This window comes from Cydia strobilella, chromosome 19, assembly GCF_947568885.1.
Source record: "Cydia strobilella chromosome 19, ilCydStro3.1, whole genome shotgun sequence".
Classification (NCBI taxonomy): domain Eukaryota; kingdom Metazoa; phylum Arthropoda; class Insecta; order Lepidoptera; family Tortricidae; genus Cydia; species Cydia strobilella.
In genome coordinates this window covers 12,183,365-12,205,588 of record NC_086059.1, presented here as the reverse complement: position 1 = coordinate 12,205,588, position 22,224 = coordinate 12,183,365, and the positions used below count along the sequence as shown (strand labels likewise).

Genomic DNA, 22,224 nt, shown 5'->3' with positions numbered 1-22,224 from the left:
TATTTAGAGAAAATGACAACTTTTCATGTGTAAAGGCGCCTGGGTGCAAAATAAGCTTAGTCTACTCCAATATGATGACCTTCGACCAGAGAGTGACGGTGAACCAGGTGACGATGACAGCGATGACCGAGGGCCCCACGCCGGCAGACATCTGGAAAAATAAGGGCCTTTACTATGAAAAGGGACCTTATTGTCGATGACGCTTACGCCGCACAGCGTCGCGAGGCATTGTATTTATATCGGAGCATCGTTAATAATGGCGTAAGCGCCATCGGCAATAAGGTCCCTTTTTATAGAATATAACACAAATAAAGGTACGAGTACATAAGTTCAATGTGGGAAAGACCGGCATACTGATTGCAGGGAATACCGTCTAGGGCATGAACTCTCGTATACGTACGTACGTCGCTCAGATACAGTAAGAAAGAAACTACTTCACTCCTGCTCCACCGACCTTCTGTAAGTGTAGATTGTGTATTACCATAGAGTAACTTATACTAGAGCGGTACTGTCATAGTAAATTTTGTAACCCCAGTAAATTCACTGCCATCTGTCGACACACTTTAAAACTAAAAATAAATATTTATAAAAATACGATAAAATGTATTTAAATATGGATAAATGATTCTTTTATTTGCATTAATTATTTTTATATGATTTTGACCCATGTTCTTTCACTGGTATGCGTTAAAATTATAAATAACAAACGAAACAGTCAACGCCCTCTATACGAGTGTAGGCCAAAACTAGTGGCGCCATCTGATCGAGAATCAAATTTTCGTGATTTTCGAGGCACGTTTTTTCCTTAGACTGTATCTATCTATTACGGAGTTATATCTATCTTTGGTATTACAAAGATCTTGTGAACGGTCTTCCCTTATAAACATAATGTCGTATCCACAATGACCTAAGGCACAATACTCTAGCAAGCCAGCTTTTTCAGTAGAAAAAGGCGCCAAATTTTAAAAATGTAGGTGCGAAAGATCAATCTCCTATAGTTCCTATACAAATTTTGAATTACCAGTCTTTTCAAGAGTATACTCGTATCTCATCCGTGTGGAATGAATTCCCTGCCAACGTTTTCTCAAGACCCGAGTCGGACTCGCGCACAAAGGCTTCCATACCATTACGCAAAAAACGGCAAAAAAATCACGATTGTTTTGTATGGGAGCCCCACTTAAATATTTATTTTATTCTGTTTATAGTTTATTTTTTATTTTTATTATAAACTGATCGGCGATTGGCCCTAGTCACACCTGATGGAAAGTGAAGACACGGCCTAAGATGGAGCTCACCGGTTCAGTAACAGCCTATTCACTCTTGTTTTAAAGAGACCGAGGTCATTTGTTGTTATAGCGGCAACAGGAATACATCATCTGTGAAAATTTCAACTGTCTAGCTATCACGGTTCATGAGATACAGCCTGGTAACAGAGACAGTCCCGGACAGGGTCCCGTTTTTACCCTTTGGGTACGGAACCCTAAAACGAACCTTCTGGGAAAAGGCTTACCATCCTCCACGTAGAAATGTGGACGTACTGGCTGACCATGGCTAGACACGGCGTGGACGGTGCTAAGTGGGCTGACATGGAGCTGGCCAGGGTCGCAGCCAGCATCAGGTAGTGGGGGTGCGTGTAGGATCTGATGCTCTGTAACACCAATATGGCTACATTACATTTTTAACACCTGGATATTGAGGACCTACTACAAACTAGTCCTATTATTTTTGCACCAGCCCCTGCCATTGACCGTTCCGTAGAACATAGTAAAGAGGTTAGAATGGCGATCGCGCGCAGTTAGTATAGGAACCGGTGTCACCGCTCGGTCCCCTCCACTTACGCTTACCGGTGAAAGGACCTCCTTTATACAGATTTGATGTCTGGCTTCTTAATCTGCACGTTATGACGGCACAAGAAGGCATGTTTACTTCGTTTTGAAATAATTTACCGCGGCTCAGGGCTTGTATGGGCTTGCGAGCGTTTGCTCAAAACCGCGCTGCGACACGGCAGTGGCGTAACTAGGGGGGGGGGGGGGGCAAGAGGGAGCAAGTGCCCCGGGCGCCATCCAAGGGGGGGCGCCAAAATGGGCAAAAGGCAGCAGCAGGGAAACTTTTGTCAGTCGTCAGGGGGTGCAAATTAGGTGACTGCCCGGGCGCCATAATATCCTCTAGCTACGCCCCTGGCCCCTGGCGACACGTACCCTGCTCGCATCGCCATAATGCCATAACGCGTAAAAAATGTTTAATCTGTCTAATTGCGGAATTAAAAGTCTTTAAGAAACTGTAGGAAGTTTCATCCCAATAATTGTCGATTGTCGTGTTAATGAGCAACAAATAAACTTCCAGCTTTGGACTTCAACCCTCAGGCACAGAAAACATTATAGGTCAACAGTCAGATTCAGCGCTTGTGGACCTTATTTTTACCTTATTTAAGCCTTTACGGAGCTCGCAGCACTTACCAAGCCTGCTATCTCTGGCAGCACTGCATAGACCACACAAGAGTTGCTGGCAAACTCCGTGAGGACCTTGCAGAATAGGATGACTACTAGTGCCAACACAGGGCTTGGCCAGTTGCGCAGAAGATGTAGAAACTTGCCGAATTCTGCTGTCATTCTGGAGCGCTTTAGGGCTTCGAATGACATGCAGCTGCCGCCTACAGTTTGAGGAAAAATTACTACTATCTTCAGAACTATCATCAATAGGTAAGGCATAAAGAGCGGTTCTATAAAAAAAAAAAACAAAGTTGGTACCTAATAATAAGAAACATCTAGCAGTACCCAGATAGCATTTAGACGTCATTATGACGTCCGTTACGTCATTATGACGTATAAATCACGTCATTTGTACGTCGCTGACGTCACTTTGCTACCTGGGTAAAACCTGCCTCATCTAACGTTGTGTCATGTTTCCGTACACTTTCTTTCAGTAGCATATTCTGAGCATTTCATAATCACATGTTTCAATCAGAGTATAATAGTATAATGTATAGTAAGTTTCAATTATCATTTCACATTGTAACCCTCGTTTGAAGCAATACAATACAATACTGAGTACATAATAGTGCCACCAAAGATACTCCGTAATAGATGGATACAGTCTAAGGAAAAAACGTGCCTCGAAAATCAAGAAAATTTGATTCTCATTCAGAGGGCGCTACTAGCTTTGGCCTACTGTCGTATAGATGGCGTTGACGGTTTCGTTTGTTATTTAACAATTCTAACGCATATCAGTGAAAGAACATGCGTGAAAATCATAAAAATAATTAATGCAAATAAAAAAAATATATACATATTTAAATACATTTTATCGTATTTTTATAAATCTTCATTTTTAGTTTTAAAGTGTGTCGATAGATGGCAGTGAATTTACTGTGGTTACGTTTTTTCCTTAGACTGTATTCGATGTACATTGCTGCTTTTATTAGCGCAATTCTGCTCTTTGAGTGTTGCCCTACTTTAGTTTGCTTTACATTGCTACTGGCAAGATTTGCTTGACCAACATATTACAATATAGAAGTATTCTAACCTACTGTAAATAGAACGCCCCACATCATGTTCTCTCGTACGGTTGTCCAATTTAGGCACGCCTTACTTGGCGCAGTCGGTAAACGGCGATGCATTCCGTCTGGAAAGAAGGCAGGGACACATTTTATCTCGTATTTCTTGTCTCTCTCGTAGTCGCTATGTTAAAAGTTTTTAATTTATGACATTACAGTCCCGTTTTTACCCTTTAGGTACGGAACCCTAAAAATGAGTCACTCGCTTATTTCAAGTCGAAAATCGCTCGAGATATTTCACTCCGTACCGGTGGCATCATTGGGAGCTCGCGTTGGCGGACCTGAACGCGACTCGTCGCGGGCGATGGCGGCAGCAGAGAAGGTGAGAAACTACCATCGTTTTCGGTATAATTGTCAAATGACTGGTTGCACACAACACTCACTACGTCATTCTCTAAAGGTTCGTCCACACTGAGATTGACCACTGAAGACTGTACTTGACTTACTGTTGAGTTTCTTGAAGAACTTCACAAATTCTAAGTCTGATGGCATAACGAACAGGAGCAATACACAGAAGATAGTTGGGGCTGATACCTTGATGTGCCTGGAAATAACCCAATATCAATATTTTTTTAAAGCATAGGCATACAAACGTTTTGACAAAGGAGAATAATCATAATCATAATAATTTATTTATAAAACCAATTTACACGTCAATAATAAATAATTAATAATAGTGATTTCCCAATAATAGTGATCTAGTTATTAGGTACAAACAGTTCTGATTAATAATAATTAACTAAATGTTTTTAATAATAATTGTCAATATAATAATGTATACCGCAAATGGTGGAATTAACATATAATAATAGTAAGCATTATGCCTTACACGCAATGAATTCGTCATAGCTATAAAACGATTGCTCGATAAGCCACTGCTTTAGGTGGAATTTAAAGCTGCCCAAGCTTGGAGCATTAATTATGTTTTTAGGCAACTTATTGTAGACAGTGGGACCCATGACGTGGGTGAGTTTAGATGACTTGGTCAACGTCCGGCTTATACCCGCAATCTTATCTGCGTTCCGCATTTCGTACGAGCTTAACATTCTAAATGTTTTAAATGCCGCCAGATGAACTCTTACATATACAGCCACATGCAGAATGACTATTGCTGGCAGTGTTAATATACCTAGCTTAATAAACAGAGGCTTCGCGTGGGTATCGTGGGGTACTCGAGCGATAATTCTGACTGCGCGTTTTTGGAGGCGGAACACCCGCTCCCACTCTGCACAGCGACCCCAAAGCTCAGCTCCATACTGCAGCAGCGAGTGCACCGTGGCGAAGTAGCACGTGCGCGCCGCCTCTGCGGACACCGACCTCGCAACCCGGCCCAGTGCGAAGCACGCGCTCCCCAATTTTCCGCACAGCTTGTCTACATGCTGATTCCAAGCCAGGCACGTGTCAATCTCAAACCCTAGGAAGGTTGTGTTGCTGGCTACTATTGTCTTCGGATACTAATATTGTCTTCGGTTACCGCGATAATTAATCATGAAATAAAACTAAACTTGCTATGTTGCTATCTTTTCTGCTGAAAGGGACAAAGAAAGGCATATGTTATTTCCCTGTACCTTTCAGCAAAAAAAAGTCCCACGAAAAGGTAAATGCTCTCTATTTTGATATCGTTCCACTATTTATTTGCATGTAGAGTTCTTGAGGTTGGGCGGATGACTTTTTTGCTAGTGCTAGATTTAAAAATGGGAAGAGAGGTAGGTTTATACAATATACTTACTAGCTACACTCACGATTTCATACGCGTACCTATATCAAGTGTAGGTTGTCGGGCCGCCGATAATGAAAAATGCGCAAAACTTTGGCTGTACAGTATATATTACACTTTATTTACACAATCACACAAGAAAACTTACAGAATATTTACAAACAACAAGCTTTTAAAACATAAAAATACACAACGAAAACATTTGTATGTCGCTCAATTGACAGCAAGAAAAATTATCTATTCATAAAAACAAAAGACGCGCGCTGGCAGCGGCATCCGAACCGGCCAGGCTGCCAGCACGCGTGCAGCACAAAGGTTTGTAGTTCCGTCGCCTACACTCCCCACCCCAGTGCTGGCTCAGCACTCATTTACTATTGGAATTCGTGCAACGCGCGTTGCTGAACGCCTCAACGTTCCCGACTTAGTCTTCAGCTCAACCATGCGCACCCGACCATCTGCACCCGGGAATACTTGACTTACCACACCTTTTAACCACACGTTTCGGCGAGCCCCAGGGTCCACTATCAGCACCAGGTCACCTACCTGCAGAGGTCTCTGTTCCTGATTCCATTTTTGCCGTGGTATCAAAACCGGCAAGTACTCTCTGACCCAGCGCTGCCAAAACATATCTGCTAGAAGCTGTGACTTGCGCCATTGCTTCCGGAGATGTAAGTCATTCACATCAAAACAACCTAATACAGGTAAGCTGGATGACGTACCGAGCAGGAAATGATTTGGCGTCAAAGCCTCATCACTTCCAGGTTCAACAGATACGTGAGTTAAGGGTCTACAGTTCACTATATTTTCTACCTCGGCTATAAGAGTGCTCAAAGTTTCATCTTTGGGCGCTCTTTCTTTTAAAATTACCTTTAGTGAAGTCTTTACGCTGCGCACCAGTCGTTCCCATGCCCCACCCCAATGGGGACTAGCGGGTGGAATAAATGACCACTGGATTCCTTCGTTCGCAGCTTCTCTTTTCAAAACTTCATCATCCAGTTCTTGAACGGCTTTCTTCTGATGGTGAGCCATACGCGCAGCTGGTAAGTCTCCCATCCTGGGAACTTCAGGTTTGGCTTTCCTCAGTTTGCATATCATGCAACGTGAAGCTACGAACTTGACAGTAGATCTCAGCTTCACTATCCAATATTTCTGCTTGAGATCATTTACTACAGTCTCCTGTTGATCGTGAGCAGCCTTTTCATGGTAATGTTTGGCTAACAGTCGCGCTACTTGATGCTTACCGTCAAGGATGATTGGTCTTTTTACATCATGTGCAACATCGAGTGCGGCGTCAATTCGGCCACCACATCGTAGCACGTCGAACTCGTCTAAAAATGGTGATAAGGTACGTATTCTGCTACTGCGTTCTATACACTTACCTGCTTTTATTGCTACAATCTCTTGGCCGAAAGACTCTCGCTGAGATTGTTTCAATATAAGACGCTCCGCTCGTTCCATTGTTTCGCAGTCCTCTTCACTTGTAAGTTTTTTCCACTTGTTTACAAACTTAAGAACCGCTGCAGTAGCTCTCTTAAGCCGCAACCAAGACGAAAAACGATGAGGATCCGGAAGCGGTGAGTTTTGAGCAGGTTCTTGGACCAATGTTACGCGTTCTAGATTTGAAACATTGACATCTTGTTCCACTAAGTCTTGCGGCCATGTAGATTCTTCACCGTACAAAAATGTAGGACCATTGAACCATTCGTTTTGAAAAATGGTTTCATCGTAGACCTCACGTGTAGCTGTGTCGGCAATATTTAATTTAGTAGGTACGTACCTCCACTCTGATGCACGTGTAAGCTCGTCGATTTCACCCAATCTATTCGCAACAAAAGTCTTATAATTGCGTGTGTCATTTTTTATCCAGTGCAACACGGTAGTGGCATCACTCCAAAAGTATCTTCGCGTTGCTTTAAGTTTGTGCTCTTTTAACAGTGTATCTGCTAATCTGGCAGCTAAAAGAGCACTTTGTAACTCATATCTTGGCACTGTCAATGCCTTGACTGGACAAACTCGACATTTGCTAGCCACTAACGCAACACAGATGTTTCCAAACTTGTCATTCCATCGCCAGTATGACACGGCAGCCATTGCTTTTGTTGACGCATCACAAAACGTATGCAACTGCAGATTATTATACTCACAACTTGTTGCAGCAGCACTTGAGCTGGGTTCCGACAGTGGTGATGGTGCAGCGTTTGTAGCGGCCAGCTCTCGTTGCATTGCCAAGCTGCCTGCCTGGTGATAACATCTGGGTACTCGTATTTTATTTATTACCTGCAGCAGCTCGAGCCACTTTCGCCACTTATCGAATGTGGCGTCAGGAATGGTGTCATCCCAGCCGACATGCGATTTCCACGTGTCTTGAAGCATTATCTTACCTTGTATGGTAAAAGGTGCCAAAAAGCCAAACACGTCGAATATTGACATAATAACTTTCAACATTAGCCTTTTGGTTGGTCTTTGCTCACCCTTTAACACATCAAGAGGCACACGCTTCAACGACACGTCGAAACCTAGTTCGTCTGTCCCTGGGTACCAAATGAGCCCGAGCGTTCGTTCGCCTGCGTACTGCTGACCTATTTTGAATTTTACAGCAGCATCGCCTAGAGCCTCAGTAGGCACACTTTTCAACACATCCAAATTATTGCTCGTAAAGTTCCGAATTTCGAACCCACCCTCTTTGTGAATATTAATTATATCCCTTACCATATCAGTTGCGGTAGATTCGTCCGGTAGACTTTGTATGTAGTCATCCATATAGTGCTGATCACAAATAGCCGCGACGGCTGAAGGATGTGTTGATTCAAACCGTAGCGCATTTTTATTTTTTATAAATTGCGCAATGAAAGGTGCGCAATTGGCGCCAAAAATGAGTGAAGTCATAGAATATGTTTTCACGGGCTCATTAGGCGTACCTCTCCATAGAAAATGCAAAGCATTTTGGTCTTCAGGTCTAATCTTTACCCTTAAAAACATATCCTTTATGTCTCCAGTCACTCCCACTCTGTTCTCACGAAATCGAAGCATTATTCCGAACAGAGACGAAAGTAAATCTGGCCCTGTAAGTAGGTGATCATTAAGTGACTTACCTTCACATTTAGCGGCCGCGTCAAACACGAGCCTGAGCTTCTTTTTGTTTGGGTTATCCACCCCAAAATGAGGAAGGTACCAGGTCTTTGGCGTCGGGTGCGGCTCCTTAACTTCCCTAGCAAAGTTATTATCAAGTAAGTGGCTAACGCGCTCGCGATACCTTTGAGCGAACTCTTCATTTGCAGCCATTTTTCGTTCTACACCTTGTAGCCTTTTAAAAGCCATAGGAAAGCTTTCGGGTAATTTGCAGTTATCGTCTTTCCAAGGTAATCCTACTTGCCACCTACCGTTAATGAGTGTCGCAGTTTGCTCAAGTTTTGCTTGGGCGGACACGTCGTCGCTGTTCTGCCTTGGCTTACCTGTTACACCCATAGCCTCTATACTAAAAGAGCGCCTCACCACCTCGTTCAACTCGCGGAGGCCGAGTTCTGATTCGACCACAGGTGCGCCGGACAAGAGCAGCGTCGTGTGTGCTTGCACGGCTGAGCTTTCTATGTGCGGAACCCGCACTGGGCCATGCACGGACCAACCTAGGGGTGTTCGGGTAGCTAACGGCTCATAACGTTTACCTACACATACCTCTAAAGGAATAAACATATGACAGTTATCTTGCCCTATTAACACTTCGGGCTTCATATCAACATTTCGTGACAACTTATTTTTTAGTGCTCTAAGGTGAGAATACTTTTCTAGGTTAATATGGGATACATTTTGTTCTGGCAAATCCAAATCTATTACACCACGAGCCTTGATACTAAACACTTCATCATTTTCACTTGATATATCAAAATTAAACACTGTAGTGTCATGCACTGAGTCGTCACCTTTCCACGCACCACGTACGAGCATCGATTGAGGGCGCCCGCGCAACCCTGCGCGGTCGGCGAGCTCGTGGCTAATCATCGTTACCGAAGATCCGTCGTCGATAAATGCATTTACACTGAAAACGCCATTAGGACCGTAAACTTTAATTGGCACTACCTTCAAAAACACTTTAGTGTCCGTCGTTTTCACGTAGTTAACGTTCTCTACGATAGGCCTAGTAGCCGGCGCCGACGTCGAAGCTTCGGTCGAGTCCGTGCTCGGTGGATCAGCGTTGTTGCGGCCAACAAAATGAAGCAACTGATGATGTTCGCCGCCGCAGTTATCTATATTACATACGGGAGCGGAGCAGGATTCGGCCCCGTGACGAGCTTGCAAACACTTAAAGCAAACATTAGAGCGTTTAACATATCGCCAACGGTCCTTACGCAACGCCTTCTTAAATTTCTTACACTCGGTCAGTTTATGTGCAGACAGTTTACAATACTGACAGTTTACGTTACTGTGGTTCATCTGGCTGTCCGCTTGCACTAGTACAGCTTGCGCCCGAGTGACATGTTTGTTGCTATTGTGTTGTGTATTCATAGTGCACATTAAACTTGCGTTCGCTGTGGCCGATATCTTTTCCGCCTCTAGGCTAAGAAACTCAGATAATATCTCCAATCGCGCTTTTATGCCTGCCTTTATCTGTACAAAACTATAATCGGACCACTTTGAAATCAGCACTGGTGGAAGTTTGGACAGTACGATTGATGAAATAGTCACATCATGCATATATAGTTCGCGGCCGACTGCGCGTATCGCTTCAGTAAAGTTTTGTATTTTCACAGAAAATGCAACGATATCACTGTGATAATCGAGGGATACTGGGCGAAGTTTCTTTATATCGTTCATCAATTTAAATAAAATAGTGTCAGCATTACCGAATTGTAGTTCCAATGTCGCAATGAGCTTGTCGGGCGAGGAAGCACTAATTAAAAGAGCTGACACAGCATCTTTTGCAGCACCACGTAGACACTTCCTTAGCCTCCACATGTTCTCAGCTGGGCTGAAACCGCACACCTCGGTTGACTCCATGTACGCCTGTTTAAACTGTAGCCACTCCATCGGGTCTCCGGAGAACACAGGTAGGTCTCGCGAAGTGCTAATTCTGCTAAGTAGGCTTGCATTGGGTTTATTATTAGCAGAGGCAACGGCTAAGTCTTTGATAGCGCTCGCTAGTATCGCGAAACTGTCAGCAGTGACTACCGCCGACTGGCGGTCATTTTGTTTATCTATGTTACTTACAGAGGCGGTGGCTACGTTGTCATGTGCGCTCGCGGACGACTTATTACCGGCAGGAGTATCGGCGACAAGCGCCGGCTGGCGCAGCTCGACCGAGTTATTTTCATAAGTGTGATCTTGCTGCTCCTCATGTAGTTCCTGCTGCGGTGGTTCGTGTTTGTCGAGCCAGTCTTTGACATCGCTAATAGAGCCCGCATATGACTGTTGCCTACTATTGTTTTGTTCATCTAACTCGGCTAAGTCGGCCTGTAATTGTTTCTCGATGAGCTGCAACTGAATAGCGGCTTTTTGTTTCTCTGCCTCTAGTTCAAGCCGCTTACGTCTGGTCTCAATGGAGGATGACATAGAAAGAGACTTACTTTTGCTACGCAGCGACGGTTGTTTGCTTGTATCTTCCACGTGAAATGTACTGTGTAATATTGGTACTTGCAGCTCTTTTCGCGCAGCATTACGCGTTTTCATCACTGCGGCTGGTGGTGTTCTAATCATATCGATCCGGTTCGAAGTTGACCACTTTTGTAGGTTGTCGGGCCGCCGATAATGAAAAATGCGCAAAACTTTGGCTGTACAGTATATATTACACTTTATTTACACAATCACACAAGAAAACTTACAGAATATTTACAAACAACAAGCTTTTAAAACATAAAAATACACAACGAAAACATTTGTATGTCGCTCAATTGACAGCAAGAAAAATTATCTATTCATAAAAACAAAAGACGCGCGCTGGCAGCGGCATCCGAACCGGCCAGGCTGCCAGCACGCGTGCAGCACAAAGGTTTGTAGTTCCGTCGCCTACATCAAGTATTTAAATAAACCGCTTTCATAGCAAATTTTACCCACCTTTTCACCGCCTTTTTGATGATTTCCGGATTAAAAATAATATAAGTGTCCTTGTCCTTATCCGGGACTCATTATCTCCATACACGATTTCATCTCCGAGGTAGGCGTGATAAGGTAACAGACAGACAGTTCACTATCGCATTTACAATATTAGTAGACATAGTGCAGTTACATGTTAATATCTCTCTGCGGTCCGCTGTCGAGACGTGAGGAGCTTGTAAAAATTTGCAGAGCCACCGTCAACAGGACAGACGTGGCTACGACCTGTTGATAAACATGAAATTGGTCATTAGAGCATACTCCTGATAATTTTTGTGGACACATTTTTGACGAAATTGTCATGAGCTAATCTTATCCAAAACTTATCCTTCTGGACCAAAAATTACCCGCAATCCACCGAGTATCTTCCACCCAACGCCAGCCAGTCCTTTCATCCGAACGCGGCTACCATTCCGTTAACATTTTGGCAGGGGCGTAGCTAGAGGATATGACGCCCGGGGCAGACACCAAATTTGCGCCCTCTGACGACTGACAAAAGTTTCCCTGCTGCTGCCTTTTGCCCATTTTGGCGCCCCCCCCTTGGATGGCGCCCGGGGCACTCGCCCCCTGTGCCCCCCCCTAGTTACGCCACTGCATTTTGGTCCATCTGCCTAGCAACATGTATGACCCTACTTGTAGAGACTTACAACATCATGGAACTTGATCTTCCCCAGCTGGGTGTACTGGTTTCGCAGCAGGGTCTTAATGTAGCGTGCTTCTTCCTCCGTCAGCCCGGTCGGGATCGCAACGTCGCTAGACCTGTAATTTCATCAGGTCTACATAAGAGCATATCAGCCAGTCAGTCAGTAAGAACCAGGTTTTTTTTTTGGGTGCGAGTACTAGCGTAAGACAAAGACAGTATGATTCTCTCTGTCTATGTTTGAAATGAGACAGTCCTGGGCCAACCTATGAAAACTGGGCTAAACTATATCACAACAAATAATTGGTTACGTAGCAACTTGTTTAAACAAAGTAATTTAGATAATTTATACCTAAAAATTTTCAAAAAGAAGGAGTTCATCCAGATGTAGAGCAGCGTCTCCGTGACTAGCACTCCTGGTAGCGTCAGCAGCATGAACTGGGGGAATGTGATCTTGCCTAGTTTAGGGAAGAGCCTGCAAGGTAAAGATATTAGTAAACAGGAAAAGTCGAGAAACGACGTCGGCGCCTTCCGGACAGTTTATTCATATCTGTCGCTCTTGCCCTAATTCTTGTACAATCACTATACTATACTAGTAGTTGAATCAAACACTTGCTGCTCAAACACATGCACCTACCTATGGCGGGTAGATGTGACAGAGAGCACTCTACGCATTCGTGTGCAGCGAGTGTTTGGTTCAACTATAACAGATGGGCGTACCGGACCGCGACCTTGGTACGGTGTGAGGCCTTTTCGATCGAGTGGAAAGTGGTTTGAAGTACGTCCGAATCTTTTTTCATAAGCGCCCTCCACACTCGTGCGCGAATCGCGGCGCGAAGCCGCAAACGTGAGTGTGGAGAGTAGTTCGCTAATCAGCGAAATCGACTCCACACTCGCGTTCGCGGCTTCGCGCCGCGTAGTCTAGAGCGAGCGGGTTAAGGATTGTAACCCTAGTGTAAATTTCATTCTAAAGCGTGAGTACGCGTAGGTATTCGAATGTTGAAAAGTGAAGCAAACATAAAGGACGTAACACACCATCGCACCGAACCAAGGTCATTGTGCGACGCGCCTATAAGTAAAGCGATATCTCTTTCTCGCTCTTACTTATAGGCGCGTCGCACAATGTCCTTGGTGCGGTGCGATAGTTTGTTACGACCATAATACCTAACCGAAACCATACTAATTTATGATAGCAACACTGAGAACATAGCAACACTGACAGAGATGCAGCACTAACCAAAAATAAACCTTCGAAATAAAGCTAAGTTGAGTAAATGCTGTCACTCTATAAACCCCTTTATAATATAAGTTATGAGTAGTTATGAGCCCTACAAGCCTACAAACGACACAGATATTGGATGTGATTACTGATAGACCAAGATAACTTTGCAGTGATTTTGAAAGCACAGACTGTGCACGTGTTATTTTCAACGTCAAAACACTGTGCTATCAAAATCGCTGCAGAGTTATTTTGGTCTAACTCTACAGTGCGGTATTTGATCGATCGATCGAATTCGTTCCTTCTCATCAACTTCTTATAGTGGGGGCGACATATTCGTTCACTCGAAAAAGCTCTTTAATAAAGATTTAAAAAAAAAAAACTTATAGTGAACGGCAATGTTACTACGAAAAATTGCATGCAATTATCGATAACGTCTGAAATCGATTGAAATTATTATATCGTTGTACATACTTCGCCAGAAATTATCAAAAATCGCATGCCATTTGTTGCGAGGTCTGTACAGTCTGGCAAAAAAGAGTAGAAATTAAAAAGTGGCGACACTGTAGTGTCGTTCCGTTTTACTTAGATTGATTTGAAAGGGACGACACTACAGTGTTGCCACTTTTTAATTTCTTCTCTTTTATGCCAGACTGTAGAAGCCTTCTTTATCTATGTGTATGTTGATTGTCTATGCGCGGTTAAGTCCCGCTCTCACAACACAACCTACATGCTGTCAAATGCTGTCATTTCTGAGTCAAAACCAAGTCAAAACTGAAAAACAAAACACTTTTTGTGGGCAATCGTGTAAAAACTGAAGAATAAATATAGTGATTTTATGCTCTTTGAATAAATAATATAGTTGACGGTGATTGTATTGTATTTAACGTTTAACTTACAATTCGCTATATTCTTTGAATATTTGATTTGCCTGACTACCGTGCAGAGTCGCCATGCCGCCTAAGAAACAAAACAAAAAGGTATTTATTTTATATAATATTTTAATAAAAATATTTTTATTCTGCTTTTGGATACCTAGGAACAACTATCGCTTTTATGCTTTAGTGTCTCTTTCTGTTACAACGGTAAACCAGGAGACCTAACACAAATGTATGTATGATATTGACGATATTGTATGCGGACGCCTTTAGTCTTAGCAGTGGCGTAACTAGGGGGGGTGGAGGCAGAGGGGGCAAGTACCCCGGGCGCCATCCAAGGGTGGGCGCCAAAATGGGCAAAAGGCAGCAGCAGGGAAACTTGTCAGTCGTCAGGGGGCGCAAATTTGGTGACTACGCGCCCCGGGCGCCATATCATCTAGCTACGCCCCTGAGTTTTAGCCTATATAATCACTTACAGACCTTACCGTGGAGTGGATATCAATGACTGCATACAATTAGGATCAGATCTGGCTACAAGCCTAGCCTTCCAGATTTATCGGTTGGACTAAAGCATGCCGACATCACTTCGGAGTAATGTTATTATGACACCTATTTTTTATTATTTTATCGTAGAGAATACGCTAAAATAAGCATGTTTTGTAGGAAAAACTTTTCTCTAAAATCAAAAATGGCCGAGATATTTGACCCGCAAGTTGAATCCACTACTTGACAAATAAAAATCAATCATTTGGAACAGTAAATTTAAGTAACAGAGACAAGATAGGTGCGACGACGAGCGAAGCGAGGAGGAGTGTGTTAGGTTGACCGCGATGATCGTGATCAAACAGAGCGCCAGAACAGACATGTTATTGTACCTACTAAAAAAATTCTAAGTCTTTTTTTTGCACCCCCTTTGCTTTAGGCCAACCCGGCTTTGTACTTAGGTAACCAACTTGTGCAACTACGAAGTGTTAGAAGATGAATATGTTCAATAAAGTGCCCAAAGGTAAAAAGTAAATACAAATGCCAAACTTAAGGGGTCTCCATTGTTGCTTTTTATCTAACGAACATTGTACAGTCACCATCAGATATATCGGAGCGGTCAAGGTGCTCACAAATATCTGAACCCGCACTCTAACGCCTTGACAATATAGATAGTGGTGTGTTCAGATATTTGTAAGCACCTTGGCCGCTCAGATATATCTGATGGCGACTGTACATAAATACACATACACAGGCTGCTAAAATCAAAGCACTTCCTATATTTTATTTAGATGGTAAAAATGAAATGGTTTTTACTTACCTATCGAACAAGAATATGCGATACCCAAAAAGTAAAAGACAGTAAAATCTGTAGGCTTTGGATGACTGAAATAAATAGGAAAATAGTTTAAGTGTGGATTGGTATATATTATAATGTATTTGGTCTTTATGTAAAAAGAAAAGGAACTTCACCTCAATTCATGCTTATGAGATCTATGTTCAGTTTTTTCAATAGTTTGATACATATCGACTATTCCTATCTGAAACAAACAAATTGTACACTGATATTCAGAATTACCATGAAATTCTCTGTTAGTATATGTAATGTTTTTTTATTATTATTAAGCCGTTTCATTTCCCATCTCAGGTTATTTGCTTTAATATTTATTTGTTTCATCATCATTTCTTCTTGGATAGGAACCCCTGTCTGGGTATAGGTCTCCTCCAGTTTTATCCAGTTTTCTCTGTCTTTCGCTTGGTTTATCCACTTTTTTCCAGCTGTAGCTATGATGTCATCGCTCCATCGCTTAGTAGGTTGTGCTTGTAGTCTTTTTCCACTGGGACCTTTCCATCTAGTTATTTCTGCTGTCCATCGCTTATCGTTGTAGCGTGATACATGGCCAGCCCATCGCCATTTTAAACGAAGACAGTAGTGTAGGGCGTTAATTAATTTCATCAGATATGTAATGTATACATAAATAAATGCCGTCTCAGTAAGTCAGTATGAGGGTAGACAGCGCGGGTAGCACACGTACCGGTGGTAAACGTAAATACTACATTGCGTTTTATTTAGCAAGCCCCCCCCCCCCCCCCCCCACGGTAACAGTGGACGTTACAGTCTTACAGTATAGAAAGAATGGAGGGACTAATACCACCTTACGGCGTACTTGTATTTTATTGTATTGTAGTTCGGGCGATTTTCCGCAACTCGACGACTGGCGCCTATTTTGCGTGACATCATGACATGGGGGTGGGCTAGTCCTGCCAGCGTACTTTTTAATAGACCAAAAATGCTAACCCTCTCAAGTTCCTGTAATAAAGCCTTGACCAAAGGCATTAGAAGACCGCAGGCCACCGTATTAGGCACCCACATTGACAGGAACATGGCACTGAAGAACAGCACCAAACTTAACCTGTATTAGAAATTCAATTATTGAAGCTGCTTATAGCTTGTCAAATGATGGTCCCTAACTATGACAGTTAATTTTTAGGGTTAGGGGTAAAAACAGGACCCTATTACTAAGACTCCTCTGTCCGTCTGTCTGTCACCAGGCTGTATCTTATGAACCGTGATAGCTAGACAGTTGAAATTTTCACTGATGATGTATTTCTGTTGCTGCTATAACAACACTTAATTTCTACGGAAGCCTCGGTGGGCGAGACCGACTCGCACTTATCGTTTTTTACTAATTAAGCCCATATGGTTGGGCTATTATAAAAAATATAATAGGTAGATAAATATTTATATATTTTGTTCTTTTTTTATTACAATAATATTCGTTTTTAATCTGAAGGTGGAGTGCCTGACGCCGTACCAAGGCAAGAAACGGTGTTTTGGGCAGTTCAAGTGCCCCACTTGTAACCGCACGTGGGTGTCATCCCACTCGTGGGCCAATTTCGGCCAAAACTGCACTAAGTGCCAAATAAACGTTTATCCTCATATACAGGTAGGTAGATAAATAGGAATAAATCAAATTATTTTATTAAATATGTATTTATATTTTATTTTGTGTTACTGTTAGGTGGAAATAATATAATTACAATTTAAGACAGTGACATATATAATGTCTAGTAAAAAAGAGTACACTATTAGCAAAGATAGATATAAATCCGTAATAGATGGATACAGTCTAAGGAATAAACGTGCCTCGAAAATCACGAAAATTTGATTCTCGATCAGATGGCGCCACTACCTTTGGCCTACTCTCGTATAGAGGGCGTTGACGGTTTCGTTTGTTATGTTATAAATAATGCAAATAAAAAAAATCATTTATCCATATTTAAATACATTTTATCGTATTTTTATAAATCTTCATTTTTAGTTTTAAAGTGTGTCGATAGATGGCAGTGAATTTACTGTGGCTACAAAATTTACTATGACAGTACCTCTCTATCCTATTATATCCTCTTTGCTATTAGCGTCTCCCGAGCGTCGTCGTCTAGTCAACTCTATGGCTGCTGCTCGACGCAACGTTGGCGCAACTGCCCAGCGACGCCATTTTCATAGCGCTAACCAGACACCGACGCTCACAAGATGCTAGTGTATCGATATACACTAGCGTCCGAACCGATGTTCCAAAGTATAATCTTTGCTCTGTTTAAAAATGGGGCGATTAAAGACTGTGTTCTATACGTACCTATTAATTACAGATGCCACTTAATAAACCAGGCTATATGGGGAAGAAAATTGACAAAAAGAAGCGTCATCCCCAAGAGTTGTGCGAAAAATGCCGTAGTTTGGGGCGCTACTGCGACTCGGAACTGTCGGAACCTGTTGAACCTGCTCCTGGTCGTCGCCGACGACGCAGACGCCACTAAATTCCGGAAGGAATTATAATATAGTTGGACTATGAATTATGATTTTTCGGGCTTAAACCCTAACCCCCTTATTCGTAAACGCACTTCAAGCCTCAATTCACGTATTATCCCTTTCTTACAAATACATGAGTCTAATGTTCGATTAAGAGTATTTAGACTAACGATTAGGTAAATTGAGGCGTAGCGCGCGCGTGAATGAATAACGGCATAAATCTGTTAAGTAAAGACATTATTTTTTAAGCAGTACGGTTAGCTACCGAAAACATGGTTTTCATTCTGATTGGGGTTTATAACATCCTGTAGCTGGACACTCTCTACTGAGAGGGAAAGAAAGGCATTAAGTATGTTATTTCCTTGTCGTTCTTGGCAGCAAGACAGCAGAAAATGTCCGGCCCAAAGGATAGATGTTATAACTCCTTATAGCTTAACTCGGTTTTTTTTCGGGCGACCTTAATCGACCCTAAGATGGTGAAACTGTTGTAATGGCCTCTCTAAATGGCACCGATAATCGTATGCGTTTTATAACACATTACGGCCTTTGATCGATCGATTGAATTGATCGATTCTATTTGCCTTAACTGTTTTAGTTAGTTTCTTTTCACTCATAAGGAAGCCGTCCTTTCGGTAGCCAACCGCATTGCTTAAAAGAATAATTATTTTGTTTAGGGTCAAGGCAGGAACAGTGGCTCAGTCGCCCAAATATCGCTATACACTCTAAGCACCCTTACGTGCAGTCAGAATAACAATTGCTCGTCTATTTGAATTTGTTCGATTACTGAATATTTCTGTTGTATTAGTAGGGAAGCAAATATAGTCTCTCTCATGTTGGAATTAGGTTGAGTGAAGTACCCGGCTATTTTTTCCGAGTCACTGTTTTCTCCTTGACCCTAACGGATTAGGATCGAAGCACGAAAAATCACTTCAGTCACATAACAGAAATCTGACTGTGTAAAGAAAAAGAACAAACTGATAGAATGAACAGGGTATTTTACTAGATATATATAGAACGGCTTACTTCGATCCTTGGACCTGTGACCAAAGGATCAGCATAGGTCGTAACTTTATTCAGAATTTGTATTTTTTTTAATGATCCCTGTAATGGCTTTTAGTTTAGTTTAAAGTTTTAATACAGTACAATATGTACAGGGTAAAATACAAGTGTACAGACAACCTTGGTGCGGTCAAAATAGCGTCCTTATCGCACGTACGGCGACCACCTTACACACTATCGATACGTGCGCAGCACCGCATCCCACCAAGGTCGCGGTGCGGTGCGGCAGTCTGTTACGCTTTTACATAAAATGGCTTTAGACATTAGTTAGTCAGAGAATGGCCTTTTGTAGAACAAGTACATATTTGTACCTATTCATTGAATATAGTTGGTCAAGCAAATCTTGTCAGTATGTAGGCGCGAAGGGTTATCGTCCCATAGAAAATTTGCATCTCGCGCTTTCTACTGACAAGATTTGCTTAACCATCTATATAAGAGTTTTCTTATTTGTTGTTAGCGTTTAGCGTCCGGGTTAAGGTGTCATATTTTCATAAGAAGTTTAACGTTAAAATGGCAGCGTTTTAAACATTCCTCAATCAAACATTGTGTTACCTATTTTAGCTCTCGCGGTATGAAATTGAGAACCGGATTTTCTATGGTTAGGGAACAAATTGGAAAACTATAGAATAAGAGACAAATATGATTGAACTATCTGATTTTATTCCGGATTCGGAGCTATAGTGATTCCGATTCCTCATTTTAGACCTTGCGGGATGCATCTGAGACGGATTCTACCTGTTTTTGTTTGGTTTATTTACTTAATTTAATTTACGTTTATTTGATTTGGCAATAATTAAACTAATATAATTATTAGTAAATCTTTGTAAAATTTCGCTAACGTAAAAGTATTATTTTAATATAATAAGAGTGCAATGGCTGTGTTTGTCTAGTCCAGAATTTATTTAGTACCTATCTTATATTATAAGTGTTATTCCTTTATAAGTGGTTTAGTGATTTAGTATTAGTGGCCATGGTTGGTCACTAATACTAAAGTTTGGAAAATTTTTGTCTGTAGAAAAAGGAGCACAAAGTTTTTTTAGGAGCCGCCCTATCGTGCCTACATTTCTCAAATTTGGCACTTCTTTCTGCTAACAAATTTGACTTGCCAGACTATACTTCTGTGTTACTAGAGTTAAGAGATTTGTTTATTATGTTTTTCGTATGAAACAAAACATTCATACGCTTTTACATTATAGGTAACGTTAGGTAGGTAAATAATATAAAATATTCCACTCTGTTGATTTTTCAAAATAAAAAAAAATGTGATTTAGTTTTTATTTTCATATTACCTTATCAAGAAATTTGACAATGGGAGCGGCCGCGTCAAGTTCGCAGCAGTAATGCCGCAACGTTACTTAATGCAGCCACAATATAGTTACCATTCATACGTCACTTTTAAGCCTCTTAAGGTGATGTCATGACGTTATACCTATGGCCACCCTACACTAGCGTCTTTTGAGCGTCGGCGTCTAGTCAGCGCTATGGAAAATGGCGTCGCTGCGCAGTTGCGCCAACGTTGCGTCGAGCAGCAGCCATAGAGTTGATTAGACGCCGAAACTCGGGAGATGCTATAGTGTGGGGTGGCCTTAAAAGGCGCACAAAGACAAGTAAACAATAAAGACTGTAGTGGGCACCTGTAATGTGAGCACCCGATAGTGATGAGTAGTCTCAGTGCTGCCCTCTTGTGTAATTGGCTATTTTCTATCACAGCCATCAGCATCATCACGCCGAGGCAGTCCAGGACTTCGTTGCACATGTATATCTGTAGATTATTTGCCGTTAAATGCAATTCGTCTTGTTATTCGCTTCGCCATTATTATTAGGGTGGTTTCCCACCTGTCCAATGTCATTACATCTCAAAATGTGAGACTAAATACACATTGGACAAAGAAATTGTTTAGGTCACGAGTGGCGAGGCGAGTTTAGTTTTCTGTGTTCACAAACTTGCGTTCACTAGTCGCACAATAAGACTAACCTGTTGGATGTACCCGGTACCCATAACGCCGTAACAAGCCAATGGGACGAGGGAGATGGCCGCTGGTGGCAACACATCTGCTATCCAGTACACACTCGTCACCAAAAACACGAAGAAACTGGGGTACGCCTGTAATAAAACATAATTAGAACACAGAACCGAAAACTTGTGAATAAAATCGCATCGATTTTTTGACATACAGCGCCATCTATTATTAAGAATTATACGTGGTTGTCAAACACGGATCAAAATTTTAAAATCTGAATGTCTATAGTTTGGTCTATAGTCTTTGGTTTTGGTAAAGGGATTTCGATTCTTATTAAAATTTTGAAATCCGTTTGTGATGGTACTGTGGCGATGTACTTAATTTGATATTCTGGCCTAACATCGCCATTATTATGCTTCCACTGAGGTTTAGTGCCTGCGCCAATTGCACTTTAAGTTCAACTTCAAGGTAGGTATTAATTAACAGTGAGCTGAGAGTTGTCATATTTCCAATTGTTCGTCTGAGCCAAAAACACACGATAACTTTGCGATGTAACCCCCGTCCCTTCACCCTATCGCCATCTGCACCATAGAGTAACTTATTAGAGCGGTACTGTCATAGTAAATTTTGTAACCCCCAGTAAATTCACTGCCATCTGTCGACACACTTTAAAACTAAAAATAAATATTTATAAAAATACGATAAAATGTATTTAAATATGGATAAATGATTTTTTTATTTGCATTAATTATTTTTATATGATTTTGACCCATGTTCTTCCACTGGTATGCGTTAAAATTATAAATAACAAACGAAACAGTCAACGCCCTCTATACGAGTGTAGGCCAAAACTAGTGGCGCCATCTGATCGAGAATCAAATTTTCGTGATTTTCGAGGCACGTTTTTTCCTTAGACTGTAGCCATCTATTACGGAGTTATATCTATCTTTGTCTGCACCAAATATTTATTCTATAATAGATGTCGCTAGTATGCACGTCTGGAATACCACCCTTACGTATACGAACTTGGTTTTCTCCAATAAAAGCAATCGGCAGAAGAAGGATTGGCGTGATTACAATGATTATAGACCTCCAATATAACTTGCAGAATAAGAAAATCCGATGTTTCTTTGTCCATATTACAAGATTAGATTCTCTGTAACAGAAAAATATCGTTTTTACAGCCTTATTCGTAACACATAAATAAAGATTTTATAATATATGTGAGAAAATAATTCTTACGAAGTATCCAAATCCATTTTCATATAGTTTCTTCGTAACAATACTAACAATAATTTATTTGCCACAAAAAATCGAGGT

The 22,224-nt window shown here is 41.7% G+C and overlaps 3 protein-coding genes across 3 annotated transcripts in view; 2 read left to right on the top strand and 1 right to left on the bottom strand.

Moving 5' to 3' along the window:
- The window catches only part of LOC134749941 (retinol dehydrogenase 12-like), a 463,382-nt gene that overhangs the window by 161,614 nt on the left and 279,544 nt on the right, over nt 1-22,224 (top strand). The gene's annotated exons all lie outside the window — the stretch shown is intronic.
- On the bottom strand, nt 16-22,082 carry LOC134749923 (protein I'm not dead yet-like). Its single transcript, XM_063684942.1, has 15 exons — nt 21,995-22,082; nt 20,919-21,047; nt 20,578-20,705; nt 16,373-16,487; nt 15,547-15,614; nt 15,395-15,459; nt 14,113-14,173; nt 12,347-12,469; nt 12,002-12,113; nt 11,488-11,579; nt 4,000-4,097; nt 3,523-3,621; nt 2,457-2,650; nt 1,511-1,648; nt 16-151 (listed from the first exon to the last, which is right to left on the bottom strand). Exons 1-15 carry the CDS (start codon nt 22,040-22,042, stop codon nt 62-64), a joined length of 1,560 nt encoding a protein of 519 aa, XP_063541012.1. The 5' UTR covers nt 22,043-22,082; the 3' UTR covers nt 16-61.
- Nucleotides 13,970-18,258, top strand: LOC134749956 (zinc finger CCHC domain-containing protein 24-like). Its single transcript, XM_063684993.1, has 3 exons — nt 13,970-14,193; nt 16,869-17,021; nt 17,725-18,258. Exons 1-3 carry the CDS (start codon nt 14,167-14,169, stop codon nt 17,890-17,892), a joined length of 348 nt encoding a protein of 115 aa, XP_063541063.1. The 5' UTR covers nt 13,970-14,166; the 3' UTR covers nt 17,893-18,258.

Excerpts from the sequence above, each read along its gene's own strand:
- LOC134749923 (XM_063684942.1), bottom strand. The coding sequence starts at position 22,042 with ATGGACAAAGAAACATCGGATTTTCTTATTCTGCAAGTTATATTGGAG. Across the intron at positions 14,174-15,394 it reads CGCATATTCTTGTTCGATAG|GCGGCATGGCGACTCTGCAC; the intron begins GTAAGTAAAAAC and ends TTTGTTTCTTAG. Across the intron at positions 152-1,510 it reads ACATTTCTACGTGGAGGATG|ATGTCTGCCGGCGTGGGGCC; the intron begins GTAAGCCTTTTC and ends TTATTTTTCCAG.
- LOC134749956 (XM_063684993.1), top strand. The coding sequence starts at position 14,167 with ATGCCGCCTAAGAAACAAAACAAAAAG. Across the intron at positions 14,194-16,868 it reads CTAAGAAACAAAACAAAAAG|GTGGAGTGCCTGACGCCGTA; the intron begins GTATTTATTTTA and ends TTTAATCTGAAG. Across the intron at positions 17,022-17,724 it reads ACGTTTATCCTCATATACAG|ATGCCACTTAATAAACCAGG; the intron begins GTAGGTAGATAA and ends TATTAATTACAG.